Below are 22,188 nucleotides of genomic sequence, written 5' to 3'. Positions count from 1 at the left end.
GATTCTACGCTAAACCTGCATTGATACAACTCCCAGGGGTCCTGTACATGATTTTCTTTTACAGGGTACTTGGTTCATTGTCTCAAGGAAATCATAGGGGTTGGGTGTGTTCTGTCCAGACATGGGCCAAGATTTGAAAAGCTAACATTAGTTTGAATCACAGGATTGAACCAGGAACTCTCACATTGGTGCCACGACTCAGATGCACCTCGTGAGGATTTTGATATTCCCGAGCCCATGTGGCCTGGCACCCCTGCTCCACTGCCACCGAACTCTGGAGCAGAGGATAGGCCTTCCTCACCACATGTCTGTTGTCTGTAGTTAGGACCATCCTGGGCTACCCTGGGCTTGTGGCAGGGAGCCTTTATAAAGATGGATGGAACTGTGTATTCCCAGGACAAAGTCACATTGCCCTAGAATTGCAGTGCAAGCCTCTTGGGCGCACATGACCCGAGATTGCTACTGAGGGTCCTGATGTTGAGCACTGCCTTTACACCTGCTGCCACTTCTGTGTGCATCACGGAGATTAAATCACCGCTGCTGTCTCACCAGCTAAGCCATCAGACCACGAACACCTTAGATCCTGATCTTGAGGCTGGGAGATATAGGTTTCTGGCCTGGATTTTGGTATGAAGATCTTGAGGCAAAGTGACTATGAATCCCAGGAGCTTAAGGCAAAGAGATCTGAGTTCAAGGTCACCTGGGACAAAGCAAGCCCCAGAGCCAGGTGTGGTGGTACACACCTTTAATCTGGGACATACCTTCTGCTGGAGACTTACATAAGGACATTTTCGGAAGGAAAGTGTCTGTCCTTTGTTGCCTGCCTGCCTCCTGGGAGGAAGCCAGTGCTAGATCCTAGATTCACAGCTGCTGCTACTGATCATTGTTGGGGAGTTAGACTACAGACTGTAAGTCATTAACCAATTCTCTTAGTATGTAGAGACTACCAATAAGTGCTGTGACTCTAGAAAAACCTCACTAAGACAATATGTGAGAGCATTTTCACTTTTAATTTGTGCAGGCATCTCCATAATTGCAGAACTTTGAGATATGCAGGGGCTAGGAACTAGGACAGAAGAAGGGGGGGGGAGATCACCATGGCAGGGAAGAAGAGAAGACACATACAGTCCTGCCTCAGTCTACCTGCCTAGTCATTGCCTGTTGGCTCTTTGTTGATCAATCAAAAACCTTTTAGGGTTGAGGATCTTTAGCATTTGGACACTCAGATTCCCAATTTGAGGAGCAGGATTGATTCATTTAAAGAACTAGCCCCAATCACCCAAAATGTAGGACATTGTATTATTTGTCTTGTTAAGTGTCACGACCACCTCGGCCAGCAAGGAAGATGCAACACTGTCGGATTCTTCTCAACAGCCTTTATTTCAGGAACACCTCATTGTTGATACGGGGGACCCCGCCTTATATACAAAACAGACTATGGCTGTATATTTGTCCTCTAGGGATTGGTGGAGCATGAAATACCTTATTAGCAGGAATATCACCATGGCCTTGTAGATGCGGAAGGTATGCCAACACGTGCACTGTACGGTTGTTTACCACAAACAACCACCGGATGTCAGCGCCATCTTCTTATCTATATGTGCCACTCCCTACAACTCCCCCTTTTTTGTTTTATAAAAAAACATTAGATAGAAGTAGTGGTCTGAGAGAGATCAGACATGCCTCACAGAGTGCCCAGCTTGGCCATGGTGAGCCAGTCTGCAGTTAGGACTGCACCCCAATGGCGAGAAATGAACTTATGCCTTAACACACCGTTCTGGGCTATACGTGTGTGTTTATTGGGGGAGAAACTGGGCAGAGGATCATTTGACCAGCCTGTATGTTTAAACGGGGTGTAGCCACCTCTGTCTATGACTTGTCTAGATCAGGGTGTCATATCAATATTGCCATTGCTCCTGTCTTAGGTCGTACCTCTAGGAGACTTGGCCTTGCCCGTCATTGGGTTACCCTATTGCCACCAGGCCCCGTGTCTTAGGTTGGTCCAAGCCCGAGGAAAGTTGCCCGTCTCTGGATACAATGACTTCACATGATCATGACAAAAATGATCTAGGGCGAACTCTTAATTTTTTAAAGAGGGCAGCTATATGTTGGGTGACGCACCATTTTCAATGGCGACCATAGCCTGGTAAACAATTGCTTTGTGTCTAGCATGTTCTTGTTGTAAACGGCAGAAGAGCCATAGACATACTCCACATCCCAAGAGGACAATGGCCCCCCAGGCAAACATGCCAGCCCATTCCTTAAAAAAGGAAAAAGCATTAGCAATCCATGAGGTGAAATCTCCAAACGTGATGGGTTCCAATCTAGTGTTGTTAAGGACAGCAATTTGCATCAGCATTTGTCTCGATAGTTGCTCTGCTTTCATGGACCAGTTTCCTTTCAGGTAATTCGAGATTTCTTTGCCCTGTTGAGAATACTGAGAAAAATTAGCTTGCAAAGGAGTAATGCATAAACCTCTAAGGGAGGAAACACAGGACAGCTGTGTCATATGATATAATGCTTCAATTTGTTCTTGGATTAAATCTATCCATTGATTAGCTAATAGAAAGCCAGATGCCAAGTGGTAAGACTCTGCGATAGGTAGAGTTATCTAGTGTGTGATTGCCTTGCCCCGGCCATGATGGAAAACTACAATAATCTTAGATCCAATTGGTAAGATATAATTGCCCACTCAAACATGCAAAGCCCGGTACCATCCATCCCTTGAGAACATTAACAACAACCTGTAAATACACAGAGCAGAATCTTAACATCACCTGCCATGGCTTCTCCCCTCTCTCCGTCTCCCCTTCTTCTCCTCTCTCTTAGTCTCCTCCTCTTCCTTCAAACTTCTCTCCTGCCCATCCTTCCTTCTCCTCCAATGACAGGCCTCTTTCTATCTTGTACCTGCCTCCTTTGTGACATCATCCTACATTTCACCCTTTTTGCCTAATTAAAAAAAAACTTCTCTCAAATATAAGCTGAGCACAACTACTATCATTTTGTAATTAAGAGCATAAAATATATCTAACACCCAGTCCAACACTATATCAGTTTAACAGAATATTTATTTATCTATTCCAGCTTAAGAAAGCCTTAAAATCTGTATTATATCTTGGCTAGCTTGAATACTACCTGATAACTATCTAATAAAATATGTATATTTAGAGTTAAACAGCATGATAGGCTATGAGACTATAATGTCTTCAACCCCCTAAGAAATCTGGGAATGACCAAATATCTATACACATAGGAAGCCTAACATGGCTTCCAGAACTGAGAGGTTGTAGAGACAAATCTCCGCTAGCACAGTCCCCTGTTAGCAACATGTGAGGGCAAGTCTTCAGCCTTCTGGCCCAAAATCAACTGACAGACTCTAGAAATGCAGATTTTGAAGGGCTGATCACCTTGTCTTGGCAGGGTTTATCAGTCAACTATTCTGTATAATTTGTCCTTTTCTGGACAGTATTAGTCTGTAGATGAAACAGGCAGTTTTGTGTAGTGGCTGCCTAGCCACAAAGTATTGACTCACCTGGAGGTAGAGATGTTCACATTCTTCATTAAATCCACCAAAGGGGAACTGTTAGGAGCAGATATGTCTCAACAAAAGATAAATAACTTTAAATCTCAAATTTTGTGGATTTATGACGTTTTTGAAAACCATCTATCTATATAAGACAATCTGGACTGTTGTCTCCATATCCTAAATTTTAACTTGAAAGTACTCTCACAAACTCAGAGCTATGACTTTTTTATTTGAATCTTAACTCACAGGTATAATCAACTCAGAAGTTTGTAATGACAATAGAAGGACTGGCTCTAAATCTGTCTCCCCTTCTCCTCTCTCTTAGTCTCCTCCTCTTCCTTCTCCTCCAATGACAGGCCTCCTTCTATCCTATACCTGCCTCCTCTGTGACATTATCCTACAAGAGCCTGAGTGTCTGCTGTGATCACGGTTCGTCGCCACCATGGGGAAGCGACAGCACCAGAAGGACAAGATGTACATCACCTGTGCCGAGTACATTCATTTCTATGGTGGCAGGAAGCCAGATATCACACAGACAAGTTTTCGCCGCTTACCTTTTGACCACTGCAGTCTCTCTCTCCAGCCTTTTGTCTACCCAGTCTGCACCCCGGAAGGTGTTGTCTTTGACTTGCTGAACATTGTCCCATGGCTTAAGAAGTATGGGACCAATCCGAACACTGGAGAGAAACTTGATGGGAAGTCCCTGATTAAGCTGAACTTTGCGAAGAACAGTGAAGGGCAGTACCACTGTCCAGTGCTGTACTCCGTGTTCACTGATAACATCCACATCGTGGCCATCAGGACAACTGGCAATGTCTACACCTATGAGGCAGTGGAGCAGCTAAACATCAAGGCCAGGAACTTGAGGGACCTGTTAACTGATGAGCCCTTTTCCAGGCAAGACATCATCACCCTGCAGGACCCCACCAATTTAGACAAATTTAACGTTAGCAGCTTCTTCCATGTGAAGAATAACATGCGAACGATAGATCCAGATGAGGAAAAGGCCAAACAAGACCCATCGTATTATTTGAAAAATACAAATGCGGAGACCCGAGAGACGCTACAGGAGCTCTACAAAGAGTTCAAAGGAGATGAGATTTTAGCAGCTACCATGAAGCCACCTGAGAAGAAGAAGGTGGACCAACTAAATGCTGCCCACTACTCCACAGGGAAGGTCAGTGCGTCCTTCACCTCTACCGCCATGGTGCCTGAGACCACGCACGAAGCAGCTGTCATTGATGAAGATGTCCTGCGCTACCAGTTTGTGAAGAAGAAGGGCTATGTGAGGCTACATACCAACAAGGGCGACCTCAACCTAGAGCTGCACTGTGACCTGACACCAAAAACCTGTGAAAACTTCATCAAGCTCTGCAAGAAACGGTATTATGATGGTACCATCTTTCACAGGTCCATCAGGAACTTTGTGATCCAGGGTGGTGACCCTACAGGTACAGGCACGGGTGGAGAGTCATACTGGGGCAAGCCTTTCAAAGATGAGTTCCGTCCCAACCTTTCACACACAGGTCGTGGGGTGCTCAGCATGGCCAATTCGGGGCCCAACACCAACAAGTCTCAGTTCTTCATCACCTTCCGGTCCTGTGCTTACCTGGATGAGAAGCATACCATCTTTGGACGGGTTGTCGGGGGCTTTGACACGCTGACAGAGATGGAGAATGTGGAGAGTGACCCCAAAACTGACCGCCCTAAGGAAGAAGTGCACATCTGTACAACCACCGTGTTTGTGGATCCCTATGAGGAGGCCGACGCCCAGATTGCCCAGGAACGGAAGAAGACACAGCACCAAGTGGATCCAGAGGCCAAGGCCAAGAAGAAACAGCCCCAGCCTGGAAACCAGGGTCCCCCGACATACCGCCGGGGGGTGGGCAAGTACATCAACCCTGCAGCCACGAAACGAGCAGCAGAGGAAGAACCATCCACCAGCACAGCCATCCCCACAGTCAAGAAAAGGCCCAGTCGGGGCTTTGGGGACTTCAGCTCCTGGTAGCAGCAGGCTGGCCTCAGGGATCCTGGTAGGGGTGCAGGGCTGTGGGCCTCCAGGTCTGTCCCTGAGCCCTTTATCCTTGCCATCAGTTTGGGCTGTGAACCAATAAATCTGTTGCCTATGGGAAAAAAAAAGAAATTAGAGTAAACAAAGCTAAAGAAAGTTGTTCTTTTTGTGTTTGGCCACTGGCAATTCCCTCTTTTTGTTTTTGTAAAAGCTCTTTTAAGGTACGATGGCTCTTTCCACAATTCCTTGACCCTGGGGATTGTACAGTAATCCTGTAGTATGACCAACCTGCATTGTTTGGCAAAATGCCTGAAAGGACTTTGCTGTGTAGGCAGGCCCGTTGTCTGTCTTGAGACTATCAGGTTTTCCGCAGGCTGCCCATGCCTCTAAGCAATGACTAATGGCATTACGAGCCTTTTCACCAGTCATCAGAGTGGCATGTATAATACTGGAACAGGTATCAACAGAAACATGAACATATTTTAAATTTCCAAATTGAGATATGTGTGTAACATCCATTTGCCAAATTTTTAGTGGAATCAGACCACGAGGGTTAATTCCCACCTGAGGAGGGTGGTGAAATTGAACACAATTCTGGCAACGTAACACCACATCACGAGCTGCAGCTCTAGAGATGTTAAATTTTTGTTGAAGAGTAAAAGCAGGAACATGAAACTTTTGATGAAATTCTCTAGCGAGATCAATTGGAGCAGCATGAAAAGTAAACTCTCTACGAGTACTAGCATCCACCAGGGCGTTATTACTGGCCATGGGACCAGGCAAATTAGTATGGGCTCGAATATGTTGTATGAAAAATTTATTTTTTCTGGCCCAAATCAATTTTTGTAATTCTAAAAAAATTTGACATACAATACTAGTCAACCTAATTGGCCATGCAATTTCACGTGAGCAGACAGCATTAACTACATAAACAGAGTCAGAAATTAAATTAAAAGAATCATGAAATCTTTTAAAAAGTTCCAATACAATTTTACATTCTGTAATTTGGCGTGTGCCTGGACTGTATTGAATTAATACTGGTTCTTGAGAATCAACCATATAGGCACCTACACCTGTTTTGGAGCCATCTGTATAAATATCTAATGCTCCAGACAAAGGCTCTGAGGCAGTGACCTTAGGAAAGATCACTGGATATTCAGTAAAAAATTGTAACAAAGGATCCTTAGGATAATGATTGTCAAACTCTCCATCAAAACTACAGTGTAATATGGCCCAATCATCTATCAAGGCACACATGTTCCATCTGAGCTATAGCATATGGTATAATAATTTTCTTGGGCAAAATACCAAAATGCTGAATGCAAGATTTAACACCTAACATAGCAAGCTGTGCAACAGCAGAAGGGTAATATTCCAGGGTCTTATTCGGAGAAATATGAGGATAAATCCAAAGAAGTGGTCCTTGTTGCCATAGCACTCCTGTAGGCTGACGAAAGGTTCTCAGTATACACAAAAAGAGATCCTCCTTTTCCTTGTACCTTCTTAGCATTGCCTTTTCCAGTCTTTCTTCTATTTTCCTCAAAGATAATCGTGCTTCATTGGTCAAAGCACGGGGTGAAGCAATCCCCTTTCAGGATCTCATAGAGTGGTTGTAAATCTACATTGGGCATTTTAATATAGGGTCAAATCCAATTTATGCTTCCTAGTAATTTCTGAAAGTCATTTAATGTTTTTAAATGATCTTTTCCTAATTCAATTTTCTGAGGGGAAATACTATGAAGAGTAATCTTTGTTCCTAAATACTCTCCTTTTTTGCCCATTTGAACCTTTTCTGGTACTATAAACAATTGTTTTCAAGCACCTTAACCACTTTCACATAGGCCGTTTCTAGGGTGCCACAATCTTTAGCGGAAAGCAAAATATCATTAGCCAGATTGGTGGAGCATTTTCCCTTTCAGGACCTCAGTAGCAGCCCTTTATCAAACTGTCTCAGGGGGCTAAAGGACCATGGAAAAGAAAACGTTAATCTTGACCTTGGCCACAACCTCCAGTTGGAGTAAGCTAAAGTGCTGGTGCCAAGACTTTTTCCTCTTATCATCTTAGAGTAAAGCCTGTCCTGTTGGCAAAACAAAGTTACTCACAGTCTGCTGCGGACTTTTCTTCTACCTCCTCCTCCTCCTCGTCCTCCTCCTTTCTTCTTGGTGTAGAATGTCCTTGGCATTAAAGCCTTCATTGAGGATATAGCAATCAAGCTTTTTTTTTTTCTTTAGTAAAGCTGCTCATGATTCTTGATATGCCTACAGAAAAAAGCACTGGGCCACAGCTGGTCGGAGCAGTGGTTATGATCAGAGACTGATAGACACCTGAATTCTTTTTTTGGAATTAACTGTATACTAGAAATTTCAGCCAACTTTTGTTCTGTTATTTTCTACTGAGAGGAAAGTAAGATTTGTTTAATCACTGAATATTGATATAAATTTAAGTTTTTGCTAGAATTAGTGTACATTGATAGAAATTTAAATTGTTTTGAAGAACTGTGTATAGATAGAAAGGTTTTGTTAATTATTTGACTAAAGTCTACATATTGAAAATGTGATGGTTTTTACAATAATTTTCATTGTGTGTAGATTGCTAATGATAGGAAAAAGAACGATTATTCAAGGGAAAGGGCGGTATGAAATGGAAACTTCTAGTTATTTGGGAAATTAATTTTGCCAAATGATTTCTGCGGCACACCTGTGAAAGATGTCTTGCTAAAGCAAACATGTCAAAGTTGTCCTGATGCAGACACTGGTGAATGTTTGGCTGTAGAAGACAGTGAGAGGACTCTTGATGAAGGAGTATAAATCTGACCCCTCAGGCTGGGAGATGAGCCCTGAGCTGTGGTTTGCTTCACCTCACCATTCTTCAGTAAAGATACTGCATGTATTTCTCCTCATTACATAGAGTGGTTGAGCTCACCATGGCACTGACTGCCTTCTTTCTGGAAAGTACCAAGTTGAGAACCTCTCCATACATATGTAAAAGCCTCAGGAGGATATCTCTGGAGTAGCCCCCTTGGGACTCATCCTCCTTCTTGCACATCCACTTAAGCTTTACTTTGGGGGTTCCTTTGCCTTCTCTATTTTCTGTTCTTCCTCTCAGCCTCTGTTCTCAGTCCTGGCGGATCTGCTCCTGGATCAGCCTTTGCTGCTCTTCCAACTGACGTGAACCCTCTTATCGTAATGGAGCAAACTCCTACTCTAGTGTGGTGGTGTTCCTGCTCTCTCCTCTTCCTCAGTACCCTGGGCCTGGGCCTCCCACTCCCTGGCCTCCAGGTCGAGCTTCAGTTTCTTCCTGTTCTCGTCAAGTCTCTGGGTCCTCTCTGCAGCCTGCTTCCTGGCTTTCCTCTCCTTGTCATAGTCAGCCCTGGCTGCAGCATCAGTCAGTACCTCCAAGGCCTGGGACAGCTGGTGGAAGAGTTCAGCTGCTCTGGGGTTATCTGGATTTTTGTCTGGGTGGCAGGAGAGTGCTTTTTGTCTCTAGGCCTTCTTCACCTCCTTCACCTTCACCTCTTAGTTTTGGAGGCAGGATTCATTTAAAGCATTAGTATTAATTTGAGGATTCTAAACCTGTTTCCTATTAGTAATACTTCAATTTCATCATTTCCTTGAGCCGATGAACCAGGCACCCTGAATAAGTAAATCAAGTATGGGACCTCTGTGAGTTATAGTATCAATTCAAGTTTAGGCAAGAATTGAGAGACCACAGGAGTGGGGAAGACCCCCACTCAAATCTCAAGATGACGCAACCCAAGAACTCACGAGAAACCAGTCTTGATGTAATAAACAAGAGGTGTATTTGAGGAACCAGAGCTCTGGGGACGACACATATCTCACACAGGAGACAGAGGAGGTGACCCCAAGCCCAATTAGGGGAAGCTATTTATAGGGAAAATTACATAGGTAGTTGGCAACATTCACACAAAGCAATTTCATTGGTTTGTAACTTGGGCTCAGTTCAACTATAGGCCACCCTGCTTCTAGGGCAAGGTGACCCTAACTCTCGTTTTTCTCAGGACTGTTGAGTCAGGCCTTATCAAGGTCAGATGGTTTGGGGTGGCTATAGCCAGGCTATATCCCCAAAACATGTTATGTTATTCTTTGCTGTGAGGTACACTTGTCCTCACAGCAGGGTCAGTGGGGGATAGTTTAAAATCTTTATTCTTTCATTCTCTTCTTCTGCTTGTGACTAGTTCTAACCTTAGAACTCAGGGCCACCTTCTTCAATTTTTCCCCTAAGTTCTTCTGAGGCTTGATATAGTTGGTGCAGCATTAAAATCTGCACTGCACTAACCCTTTCTCTAATAAAGGGTGTTAACTTATTACTTTTGACATTTGGACCCTGTATTTTTAATAAGAGAATAACTGAGGGTACTAGGAGCATGGAAATTAGTCTCAGATCCCCACGCAGAACAGTACAAACTTTCTAAGCCCCCACAAAGCCGGATGGTAGCCTGGTCTCAGCCATCTTGGGGGCAAATGTAAAACCTTAGTCTTCCCAATTGGCACCTTGCTTCTGGACTTGCGCATCCAAACTTGCCCCCAGGTGAAATCTCTTTGGGACTTCTATGGGCATACTCTGAGGATCTGTGTCAGGAATGTCCTAGGTGTCCAGAGCAGCTACCAACTTACAAAAGTCAGGGGGAGAGCAGGCCACCATGTGTATGGTGGGGCCACCTTGGAGATGGACCATATTACCTCCCCGGCCTGGGAGGAAACTTGCCAAGTCAGTTTCTGGGGGGATATGGGGAATATAAGCACTTACAACAGAGATGGAGCTTAAGAGGATTAGCAGTCTTTTCTAACTTCCGTTCATTTCTGAGAACATCTGGTGTTGTCTTCAAATGGGAGGCGTGGACCCATGCAGCAATCCCATCTACATTAACAGCAGTGGGAGTGGCTAACAGTACTAGATAGGGTCCTTTCCAGTGAGGTTCTAAATTCTCAGCCTGGTGTCGCTGGACCAGGACTGCGTCTCCCACTGGGTACTGGTAAGGCATCTCTGGACCTCCTGTCTTGTAGGTGTCCTTCACTTGGTTCCAAATTCCACCTTGGACTGTTTCTAAAGCCTTTAAATGAGCAAACAGGGTTTTAGGAAAGACCTCAGGGTAGGGGGCCCCGCCCAATTCAGTGAGGTGGAGGGGGAGCTCCCATACATAATCTCATAAGGTGTTAGGCCAAAAGGATCCGGAGTGTGCCATACACAGAACAAAGCAAAAGGAAGGACAGTCGAGTCTCCCCCGCCAGTCTCTAAGGCCAATTTTGTCAAGGCCCCTTTATAGTTCTATTTATCTTTTTTACCTGCTCTGAACTCTGTAGTCTCTTCAGGGGCGTGGGTAAGGCTGAATCCAGAAGGGGCATTTCTTGCTCTGAAGAGAGCAAGAGGGAAGGAGTGCCACACAGTCTGCGCCAGTCCTCGTGGTCAATTTGGTCAAGGTCTCTTTTAGAATTTTATTTATTCTACCTGTCCTGAACTTTGAGGTCTGTAGATGTAATATAATTTTTTAATCGACCTCTAAATACCTGGCTACATCCTGGCTTACCTTGACAACGAAAGCAGGGCCGTGATCTGACCAATTACCTTAGGCACTCCAAACAGGGGGAAGATTTCTTCCAGTATTTTCTTGATCACTACCAAGGCCATCTCTTGCTTGGGGGGGAAAGCTTCTACCTTTTCCTAAAAAGGTATCGATAAACACTAGGAAACATTTGTAACCATATTTTCCTAGTTTTATCTCTGTGAAGTCCACTTCTCAGTAGGGTCCAGGCTGTTCCCCATGGAGCCTCCTGCCAGAGTCAACTTTCCTGAAAACAGTTACCTTTTGGCATGGTATACATCAGTGTACTATCTCTTCCAAGAGATACTTGAGACCTGTGACATAATATTTAGTTTTTGAAAATGTCTGGATGAGTTTGCTTACCCCTAAGTGAGTCCACTGATGCATTTGTTTTATCATGGCCTCTGCCTGTTTTTGTAGCAGGATTTTCTTTCCCGTTGAGATGTACCAGAGTCTCTTCCTCAGCCTGGCTGGGTCATGGCAGGCCCTTAACAGAGCCAGAAGCTCTTTTTTTCTTGCCCTCAGATGTCAGAAGGCCCCTCTGCTGATGGACTGTAGCAAAGGCATACCTGCTGTCCACAGAGATGTTAAGTCTCTTTCTCAGCTCAAGGGCTTTTGTGAGGGGAGTGAGCTCTATTCTCTGAGTAGAGGTGTCTTCTGGTAGGGCCTGAGCCCAGATGACTCTGTTTCCATCTACCACTGCTGCCCCAGCCCACCTTTTTCCTTCTCTAAGAAGCTGCTCCCATCTATGAACCAGATGGCATCTACCCCCTCTGGTGGCTGGTCAGTCAGATCTTTATGCCACCGCTGTGCTTTAGTTAGCACCTGCTGACAGTCATGAAGCAGGTGTCTAGGTCAGGGTCTGGGAGCAGGATGGTAGGGTTCAGACTTGTAGGAGCAGTCTGGGATCAGAAGGAACAAGTGGGATATCCGGCCCACGCCAAGGTCCACTGTTCTTCGGGTAGTCCATGAGTATTATTTGTTGCCCATAGTCCCCTGTACTCAAGGTCTTTTGCTGGACACAAGCCCATTTGGGCATAGGAGCACAGAATGTCGGGCCCCCATATTCATTCACAAAACAACTGGGTGCAACTCCCTTCTATCTTTGAGCATAGCCAGCACTCTAGGACCGAGAGACTTGCCTTCCGGGCTGCTGGAGAGGACCCTCTATTTTTTCCTGGGGCAGTCCCTGATCCAGTGTCCTTTTTCTTTGCATTAGGCACACTGATCTTTAGCCAGGAATTCTCTTCTGTTGCCAGGTACTGTCTTCCTAGGTTCCCTAACTACTGTGGCCAGTATATGTTCCTCTCCTGTCTTTTATCTCTCTTTAGCTCTCTAACTTCCTCTTCTTTTTGTCTCTTTTCTTCCCTAGCTTCGTGCTCCTTTTACCTTCTTTCCTCTCTCTTCCTCAGTCTCTCTGTTATAGCTTCTGCATCTTACTCTACAGCTACTAGATGCTGTCCACTTATGTGCACAGACCCTGAACCACACTTCAACCTTACTTTCTCTGCAACTTACACTAACTCTCAGCAACTTAGCTTAACCCTTCCAATTTCTGTAACTTTTTCTTTGTATCTTTTTCTTACCTTAGCCAGATTGGTGGGGCATTTTCTAGAGGGTTTTCGGAGACCCACCCTTGGAGCCTGGCGGTAGACCTGGAGCACTCCCTACCTTCAGGGGTATTGAAGTCAGTCAGGAGTGAGGGTCTTCCATCCATGTCTGGAACATTTATTTTCTGGCCTCTAGTAGGATTCTGTCTTTCCTCGGTGGTAAAGAAGACCTATAATAGTTACTAACAAGCATCTCATGTGGGATGATGAGAAAACAAGAGGAGAATCTAGAGAATAGAGGTCCACTGAAGAGGACAAATATCATTTAGTCACACAGCTAAACCAGGAGGCCTTTTGGGGACAAACAGGCCGTTGTAAAAATAAGCACAAGCTTCGTGTCTGTGAAGCAGAAAGGCGAGCAGAGAGGCAACTGATATGTTACCGACTATCTCTCTGGACTTAGAGTTTTCCTCAAGGAGTCTCTCTTCAGTGTCAGCTTCATGGCTTTACCTCTCAAGAGAACCAGCCTCCAAATGACACTAGGCTTCTAGTAAGAACTAATAACAAAAGGATGGAGAGATGGTTAGGACCTGGGTGTTAGATGCCAAGTGGCTGACATAAGAATTGTAACTGGTTCACCTGGGACTTTCAGGACCTCAGTAGCAGCCCTTTACCAAACTGTCACACTGGGTTAAAGGCCCATGGAAAAGAAAAGATTAATCCTGACCTTGGCCACAGCCAAAGCCTGAATTCTAAATTTTGACTGGCAAAACAAAGTTCTTCACAGTTTGTTGTAGATTCTTTTTGAAACCATTTTAGGGGCTTCCCTGCCCCCCAACCTGGGGAATTTGGATCACAGGGGAAGGAACTGGCTGCTGAGGGGATAGGATCAAAGGCACTGTCCATGTAGACAGACACTTCTCTTAGAATAGGGCCAGCAGATAAGGGGAGGGAGGCAGGCTCTCTCAAAGAAAGTTCTCTTAATGCACTCTTTTTGTTGTCAAAGCATCAGCCCTGGCCAACCGACCCTTTACCTTGAAACTCTTTTCCAGCTGGCTCAGGCCCCTGCCCATGCACAGCCTGCAGCTTGCTTGCCCATGCACCTGCCACCCTCAGCCCCACACTTCCCTACTCTGCACTGTCCCTTCCTTAGAAGCTGTGAATGTTTAAGCAACAGGAGAATTTTTCTTCAGGATCTAAGATAAAGCTTTTAGGTTCTGATAATGCCTGCTTCAGACAGGGTCACTCGCTAACCTGGAGTCCTTCATACACAACTGTTAACAGCAGCTAGACTGGACAAGTCGAGCAAAGGGAGGAGAATCTCTCCTTGGGAAGGAGGCTCAAGAGAGAAAGATAAAACTCCCTGGCAGAAAACCATTTTTCTCAAGCAAATTGTTTTTAACTTCTAAGTTAAGCACCAAGAGGACCAAGTAAAACTCTTTGAGGAATAAAGTAAATACTTCCGTGATTAAGTTTCCAGTTATAAAGATCAGAGGAGGAGAAAGGCCAATACTGAAGGGGCTGCATCCCATTGCCTGGACCAGGGGGAGGTCTATAAGCCCGCAAGGGAAAAACAAGAATCTGGCCAGTAGAGGAGTCAGGGGTGAGTGCTAGCCAACTTTGCATCCCCTGGACCGGACCTCCAGAGGGGCAGAGGATTCAGGAGGTTGGACAGCATAAGTGCACAAAGGCGAGGCTACTGTTGAGTCAGGCTCTGTGGGGCTCCAAGCCCTGCAGCTTCTGGTACCTGTAGCCGAAAACCCACTCCCCGCTTCCTTCCTTTGGAGCAGAGGTCATAAGGCTGCTGGGGAGGAAATGGGGCATAAATACGGGGGACGGAGCTGGCCATTCAGGAGGCTCCCCCACCTCAGGATAGATCTTAGGAGGAGCAGAGGGTACTGAGGATTTTGAACCGGGTTTTGCCAGACCTAGATGTAAGGTTTCTGGTCCAGGTGTGCTCCCAGTTTTTCCTGAAAAACAATAGCTTTAACAAAGAATCATAGTCAGGTCAAAAGAGCCCTCAGGGGGCCAGCCGACACTGAAAGTTGGCCACTCAGAGGTGCACAAAGTCTGCCACTTTCCCTTCTTAACTTCAACTGACATATTATGTGCTCTGTCCCTAACTTGTCCAATAATCTAACATCAGGCTTACGGGAGTCATTACTGTCTGTCCTATCATCACAAAAAAAACAATAAACAAACAAACAACAGACAACACAAAGAAACCACAATATCCAGACAACAACTGCTGTGCCTAGTCCACAGGCACCAGCCAAAAGCAGTTTCAGATGAAGAGGTCTTTGAAGTTTCTCTTCCAAGAGGAACACACTATCCTCTTCTACCCAATAGGAGCCACCAGGCGACCCTGGCTCTCCTGTTGCCCTGAAGCATCCCTCAGGGTGCAGCTTGTGGTCCTCCCGACATGTCTGTCGACCACAGCTTCTGAGCTTTACAGCTCCGGAAAGTGGCTGTGAAACCAAAGCACTTTTCAGATACTAACCAGAACCAGAACAGAGACACAGACAGCGGCCGCACACTCAGACACAATTGGGGACCCCCTTACCTCCAAGAAGGTCTTTGAAGTTGTGGGTGGTTGTGAGATCCCGGACGAGCCCCTAAATGAAAGACCATGGGGTGGGAAAGACCCCCACTCAAATCTCGAGACGACGCAACCCCCCAAGAACTCATGAGAAACGAGTCTTGATGTAATAAACAAGAGGTATATTTGAGAAACTTGAGCTCTGGGAACAACACATATCTTACACAGGAGACAGAGGAGTCAACCCTAAGCCCTATTAGGGGAAGGTATTTATAGGAAAAATTACATAGGTAGTTGGCAACAGTCACAGAAAGCAATTTCATTGGTTTGTAACTTGGGCTGAGTTCAACTCTAGGCCACCCTGCTTCTGGGGCAAGTTGACCCTAATTCTCTTTTTTCTTAGGACTGTTGAGTCAGGCCTTATCGAAGCCAGATGATTTGGGATGGCTATAGACAGGCTACATCCCCAAAACATGTTATGTGAGGTGCTTCAGTGTGAGGTGCACTTGTCCTCACAGCAGGGTCAGTGGGGGATAGTTTAAAATCTTTATTCTTTCAGAATCATGGCAGTGATCAAAGAGCTAGTACAAATGGATCTCTATGTGCTGCAAGGCGTCGAAGAGAAGGCGACAGACAAAGAGGTGAAGAAGGCCTACAGACAAAAAGCACTCTCTTGCCACCCAGATAAAAATCTAGATAACCCCAGAGCAGCTGAACTCTTCCACCAGCTGTCCCAGGCCTTGGAGGTACTGACTGATGCTGCAGCCAGGGCTGCATATGACAAGGAGAGGAAAGCCAGGAAGCAGGCTGCAGAGAGGACCCAGAGACTTGACGAGAACAGGAAGAAACTGAAGCTCGACCTGGAGGCCAGGGAGTGGGAGGCCCAGGCCCAGGGTACTGAGGAAGAGGAGGAGAGCAGGAACACCACCACACTACAGCAGGAGATGGCTCAATTACGAGAAGAGGGTTCCCGACAGTTGGAAGAGCAGCAGTGGCTGATCCAGGAGCAGATCCGCCAGGACCGAGAACAGAGGCTGAGAGGAAGAACAGAAAATAGAGAGGGCAAAAGAAACCCCAAACTAAAGCTTAAGTGGATGTGCAAGAAGGAGGATGAGTCCCAAGGGGGCTACTCCAGAGATGTCCTCCTGAGGCTTTTACATAAGTATGGGGAGGTTCTCAACTTGGTAGTTTCCGGAAGGAAGCCAGGCAATGTCATAGTGGAGATTGCAACTGTCAGAGCTGCGGAGTTGGCCGTCAGAAATGAAGTGGGCCTGGCTGACAACCATCTGAAGGTTTCCTGGTTGGAGGGACAGCCCCAGGGCACGGTGGACCCCAGTCCCCCAGGACTGTCGAAGGGCTCAGTGTTGTCAGAAAGGGAATATAAGAGTCTGGTCATGATGGGCATGCGTCAGGCCACTGAGTGACGGCAGCTGATGGCGCAGATGCAGCAGGAAGATGAGGTGCGGCCCACGTAGCCCGACTTCAGCCTTCCTACCCCACACCGTTTTCTGAGTCATCACCAATAAACTTTTTAAAAAACAAACAAAAAGAAAACCAAATATGTATAATATGTAATGGATAATTTCTAATTCTGATGGCCTGTTGCATTTGAATAAAGTTAATTCATTGTTATCAGGGACAAATTCAACAGTCCCTATAGGCAAAATAACCCTGCATTCAACGAATCAGTAATTACGTTAAGAGGTTCAGGATATTCCAATACCATAAGGATAGCATGCAATTCTGACTTCTGAATTGATGTGGACTTTTGACCACCATGCTTATTTTATCTGACTTACATCCTGCATACCCATCTTGTTTACATCAGAATAAAAAGTTAGCACAGAACACAACATCTTGCTCGCCTCTTGACCCTGCGCAAGCACAGTACAGCGGGAAGCCTCTGAAAATGTATCCAACATGACGTCGGAGCAGAAGACGAAGTTATCCACAAACCTGCTGCGCATGAAGTTCATGCAGAGGGGCCTGGACTCGGAAAACCAGAAACAGCTAGAAGAGGAGGAATGGAAGACGATCAGGGATGAGCACTGGTACCTGGATTTGCCGGAGTTGAAGGAGAAGGAGAGCTTCATCATAGAAGAGCAGAGCTTCTCCCTGTGTGAAGACCTTTTCTATGGAAGGATGCCTTTCAGAGGCTTTAATCCTGAAGTTGAGAAGTTCATGCTTCAGATGAATTCCAGGAACAGAGTGGCGGCGGCAGAAGAGGAGGAGACTGTAGAGGCTGACGTGTCGGAGGAAGAAATGGCAAGAAGATATGAGAATTTGGAGGGAACAATTGGGAAAATGTTTGCCAAGAATAGGGACTGAGCCAATGATGAAGAAGATGAAAATGGAAATATAAAAGCCATGAAAATTAAGATGTTCTTAAAGCCCGAAGACTAATATGGACGCCTCTGATGCAGTGGATGCTGTGAGAACAGCATGGTCTGAACTCACCCTCCTGTCCTCGGTACTGGTCCCTTCTAAGGGATGCCTAGGGTTGGAAATGTGCTGTTCTTGAGACAGAAGGAGGATAGACGTTCTACATCCTTTTGACGGCATTCGGGGCTTCACATATGTGTGTACACGCCGCTCCCTTGACTTTTGGCCTGATTCTGTGTGAATATACACACAGACAGGGCACACACCGACACCTGCTCTCAGTTACTCTCCAGGAATGAGGATTGGAGACTAATTCTTGCCTTGGTTTTAATGCCCTTACGTTTATATTTTACTTTTTGAATCATGTCAAGCCAATTCATTTGCTTTGGATTTCAATATTTGAGAACATTTCAGAAGTGATTGACCAGGAACAGACATGGCTCTACAGCCCAGAGTATCTGCATGCTCTTAGGTCTTTATGTATAGAATTGTGGGGTTTATGTATTTTAAACAGTCATCTGGATCATTTTTTAATGTTCCATAATAAATGTGTCTCATATAAAAAAGTCGATACCTCTGGAGTTGTTACTACTTCCTAACAATTATGGTAATGATGGAAAATAGTTGATTTTTAAAATGCTTCAAAATCTGGCATTTCCATCAGTCACCAGGTGAGCTCACTGTCAAGAATAGCATCAGTAGCAGGCACATGCTATAGAGACACTGGGAAGGATGCATGCATTTCTGCAGGCCTAAGAAAATCTTGTGGGAGTGCACTCACTCACACATCATCCTTTTGTGCCTGTGCTGCCTCCTGCTCTTCCCAGCCCCTTGTCTCCCTGAGGCATTTGGGCACCTGGTAGTGAAAGCACAGGGAGCAGGTTAGGGCAGCACTTTCCCTTCCAGTCTATTTCTTTCCCCCTTTTCATCATGGGTACATTCCCAGTCTCATTCACCAAGCCTGAACATTGTTCTCTGCTTGGCTCTTCTTTCCAAGCATTTCAAATTTTAGTCACAAACTCTACATGCATAGTCAAGTCTGTCATCTTTTCTAGCAGAAGAGAATTGAGTGAACTTTGAGTTTTCAGCTTTCACTCCAAACTTCCAGAATAGTTTATGAACATACAAAGCAAAATCAAAAATCCCCTCCAGTTACACAGGAGGATAACACCCAGCAACTGTAGCTGCCATTTTATCCACTTCCTTCAGTAACATTGCTCACCCCTCATCATCTACAGTTTCCTCTACCACATTAGGAGCAGAGTTACCCATTATGTCTAAGGCACATTGGGTGCCACCTGTAGGTATAAATGTTTTGAAACCTACTCTTAAGCTCTCCTCTAGCCCACCACAGAGGAGGCGTAATGGCAGAGAAAAGTTATTAGGATGTGGGGAAGTGGACCTGCCCAGCAGTTGTTCTCTGGATTGAGCTCCATCTCCTTGGGCAGGTGTTCAATCACAGAGAAAACACCAAATACAACTCAGCAGCCACAGTCCAGTCCTGCCAGCAAGCAAATACCAGGCAGCTGTACCTCAATCCTGAAGAAACCACCAGGCTGGCCACCGACCTTAGGTCAGGCCACAGAGGTGACAAGCTACTGCGGGAACCTCACGAGCAGTTCTTTGGTGAGCTTCTCTCCATGGCAGCTTTATCACAGGTTGAGCTCAACCATGCTCTGTAAGGCGAACCAATACATGTGGTGTCTTTACTGAAGAATGGCGAGGTGGAGCAAACCAAAGCTCAGTGCTCATCTCCCTCTGTCTGTGGGGTCGGATTTACACTCCTTCATCAGGAGTCCTCTCACTGTCTTCTAGAGCCAAACATTCTTTCACCTGTGCATTGGGAAAAGTCTTTGAGGTGTTTGCTATAACAAGTCATCCTTTCACCTGTGTGCCTGAGCAAATCATTTGGCAAAATGACCTAGAGGTTCCTCTTTTTTTTTTTTTTTTTGGTTCTATTTTTCGGAGCTGGGGAGTGAACCCAGGGCCTTGTGCTTCCTAGGCAAGCGCTCTACCACTGAGCTAAATCCCCAACCCCTAGAAGTTTCCTCTTCATATCTCCCTGTTTCTTGAAGAATTATCCTTTTTTTCCTATCATTAGTGATCTACACGCAATGGGAATTAATGTAAAAACCATCATATTTTCAGTAAAAGCCACATGTATAGAATAGACAAATACTTAACAAAACCTCATGGTTGTATCAATATACAGTATTTAAAGAACCACCTTAGGTTCCTATCAATATACGGTACTTCAGAACAATTTAAAATTTCCATCAAAATATAATGCAAACAAAAACTTAAATAGCTTTGCATATGTAATGGTAAGACAAATATCTGAAATTTCTCAGAACATAATTTAAAATACATTAAATTTCTAATATATAATAATTCAAATAAAATGATTTTTAAATGTTTATCAATCCCTGGTCATAACCAATAATAACCTTTCATCCTAGATAACAATTATATCACATTAAATGACCAAACCTATACACCCCACATTAAGTGACTAGGGCGACGATCTTCATAAAACTGCTTCCTGCTAAATTGGGGTGAACAATTCCTGTATGGGCCCCAAGGGAGAAAAAAATGGTTAGTTTGAGAAAAGGTAGCTGTTGCATTGGTTGCCCAATCTGTCTTTCTAGTTTCTGTGCTAGCCCTTTTGAAGTTGATTTGCATGTACAGGTAGAAGAATCATTAACTGACACAGTCTGGGAATCACCTGGGCTTGGTGAAGACACTGTCTCAGCTCACAAGAGGTTTCTATTAGTCAGATCTAAACTGTAAAAGGTTCTATTCGTACCCATATATCTTCAATTCTGTATATACAGAAGCATAAACACATCCCCTGGATACTATTACTGTGTTCCCTTCCCATGTCAACACATCCTTGCATTGCTTGGCCTAGTTATTCACGTTTCTCAATAACCTCTTCGAGGTGTTGTTCCATTTTCACCAACATTAAGAATATTGAGGGACAGACCCTGCAGACATCACCAACAGCCACCCTAGCCAGAAGCTCGGCGCCACCTCGGATCAGCATCAGCAAATGGCTGCATGATCCTCAGGGTCTGGTGCAGTCCTCACCTTGGGTCTGTCCAACAGTGACCCAGTGCTGTTTTCCGCAGGCATATCAAGAACCATGAGCAGCTTTATGAAGGAAAACTTTGGTTGCCATATTCTTGAGGAAGGCTTTACTGCCAAGGACATTCTACAGCAAAAGAAAAAAAGAAAAAAAAGAAAAAGAACTCTTCCCTGACAATAAGGAAGCTTTCTATATATCAGACCTCGAAGAGATTCTAAAGCAGCATCTGAGGTGGCTAAAAGCTCTTGCCTTGTGACTCCCTTCCACAGACAAGTGGAACGACAGCAGAGCTCTAGCTGCAAGTGGGAGAGGATTTGACTGTGCAAGCAAGAGTGGCATTCAGTTGTGTAGAGGCTTGGGTGCCTCCAGAGAGCATTACCTATGCAAATCCTTGTAACCAAGTGTCTCAAGTCAAGTATGCCTCCACTAATGGAGTCCACATTAGGACCTTGTCAGTGAAATTGAATTAATCAAAGTCACCAGAGCACATCCAAAGACAAAGTTGGTTTTACATATGGACGTTGACACTTCCAGAGCCTTTTGTCGCCTCAATGTCAAGGTTGGTGCCACACTTAAAACCAGCAGGCTTCTCATGGAACAGGCAAAAGACCATCAGCTTCCATGAGGGCAGTAGATGTACTGACCCTGAGACCTTCATGCAGGCAGCATCACACTCCCGCTGTGTCTTTGACATGGAATGAGAAGTTGGTTTCAGCATGGAACTGCTTGAAATTGGTGGTGGCTCTCCTGGATCTGAAGATACAAAGCTTAAATTTGAAGGGAACACAGTGTAATCCACCCAGCTGTGGACGAGGACATGCCATCCGACTCTGGAGTGAGAACCATAGCTGAGCCGGGCAGATACTGTGTCTCCTCTGCTTTCACAGTTGCAGTCGACATCATTGCCCAGTGAAAGTGTGGAAGGAGCAGCCTGTTCTGATGATGAAGAGGAGTCAATGACCAAGCCTTCATGTATTCTGTGAATGGTGGAGAGTGTATGGATCATTTACCTGCATTCCTTATGATCATGCACATAGGAAGGCCTAGGGCAGAAGATTTACTCATCCAGCATCTGGGGAAAATCATGAAGGGTACCCAACTGGTCCCTACAGATCTGTATCTTTGGTGGTTGAATTGTTTGTTGGACTTTATAACCAAGATAACTAGTGGGTCTCCCCTTTATTTTTTCTGGAGCAAGCTGTAATCCCAAGTATAGTAGAATCTTTTGTTTTACCATGTTCCCTAACCCATCTTTATCAGAATCAGCCAACAGAATGTCTTCCGTCAAATGGTAAATGAGAGATGGAGGGAATTGCTTACAAATAATTGTGAATGGTTGTTACACAAAAATATGACAAAGTTGGACTATTTAACATTCCCTTTGGACAAACTTTGCAGTTTTCTCTTTAGCGGATGACTATTATTCGAACTAGGTAGGGAGAATGCAAACCTTCCCCTGTCTTTCTCATGCAAGGGTATTTTGAAGAACAACCTTTCAAGCCAATTGTTACCATAAGCTATGACGTGGTAAC

At 45.0% G+C, this 22,188-nt stretch overlaps 3 protein-coding genes and 2 pseudogenes across 3 annotated transcripts; 4 read left to right on the top strand and 1 right to left on the bottom strand.

Annotated features, from left to right (window-relative positions):
- The first annotated feature begins 3,907 nt into the window (after positions 1-3,907).
- LOC134479420 (RING-type E3 ubiquitin-protein ligase PPIL2-like) lies at positions 3,908-5,663 on the top strand. The gene has a single exon (XM_063262780.1). The coding sequence runs from the start codon at positions 3,969-3,971 to the stop codon at positions 5,532-5,534; it is 1,566 nt and encodes a 521-aa protein (XP_063118850.1). The 5' UTR covers positions 3,908-3,968; the 3' UTR covers positions 5,535-5,663.
- A 2,742-nt stretch (positions 5,664-8,405) lies between these two features.
- On the bottom strand, positions 8,406-11,183 carry LOC134479134 (dnaJ homolog subfamily C member 17-like; annotated as a pseudogene).
- Positions 11,184-15,734: 4,551 nt separating this feature from the next.
- Positions 15,735-16,610, top strand: LOC134479429 (dnaJ homolog subfamily C member 17-like). Its single transcript, XM_063262783.1, has one exon. It carries the CDS (start codon positions 15,750-15,752, stop codon positions 16,608-16,610), a length of 861 nt encoding a protein of 286 aa, XP_063118853.1. The 5' UTR covers positions 15,735-15,749.
- Positions 16,611-17,056: 446 nt separating this feature from the next.
- On the top strand, positions 17,057-17,514 carry LOC134479441 (M-phase phosphoprotein 6-like). Its single transcript, XM_063262793.1, has one exon. It carries the CDS (start codon positions 17,107-17,109, stop codon positions 17,512-17,514), a length of 408 nt encoding a protein of 135 aa, XP_063118863.1. The 5' UTR covers positions 17,057-17,106.
- Positions 17,515-17,590: 76 nt separating this feature from the next.
- Positions 17,591-21,703, top strand: LOC134479133 (ornithine decarboxylase-like; annotated as a pseudogene).
- The last annotated feature ends 485 nt before the right edge of the window (positions 21,704-22,188 follow it).

Source organism: Rattus norvegicus, chromosome 6 (assembly GCF_036323735.1).
Source record: "Rattus norvegicus strain BN/NHsdMcwi chromosome 6, GRCr8, whole genome shotgun sequence".
Lineage (NCBI taxonomy): Eukaryota > Metazoa > Chordata > Mammalia > Rodentia > Muridae > Rattus > Rattus norvegicus.
The sequence above is the reverse complement of the archived record's forward strand: the minus strand, read 5'-3'. Positions and strand labels throughout refer to the sequence as shown.

Excerpts from the sequence above, each read along its gene's own strand:
- LOC134479420 (XM_063262780.1), top strand. The coding sequence starts at position 3,969 with ATGGGGAAGCGACAGCACCAGAAGGACAAGATGTACATCACCTGTGCC.
- LOC134479429 (XM_063262783.1), top strand. The coding sequence starts at position 15,750 with ATGGCAGTGATCAAAGAGCTAGTACAAATGGATCTCTATGTGCTGCAA.
- LOC134479441 (XM_063262793.1), top strand. The coding sequence starts at position 17,107 with ATGACGTCGGAGCAGAAGACGAAGTTATCCACAAACCTGCTGCGCATG.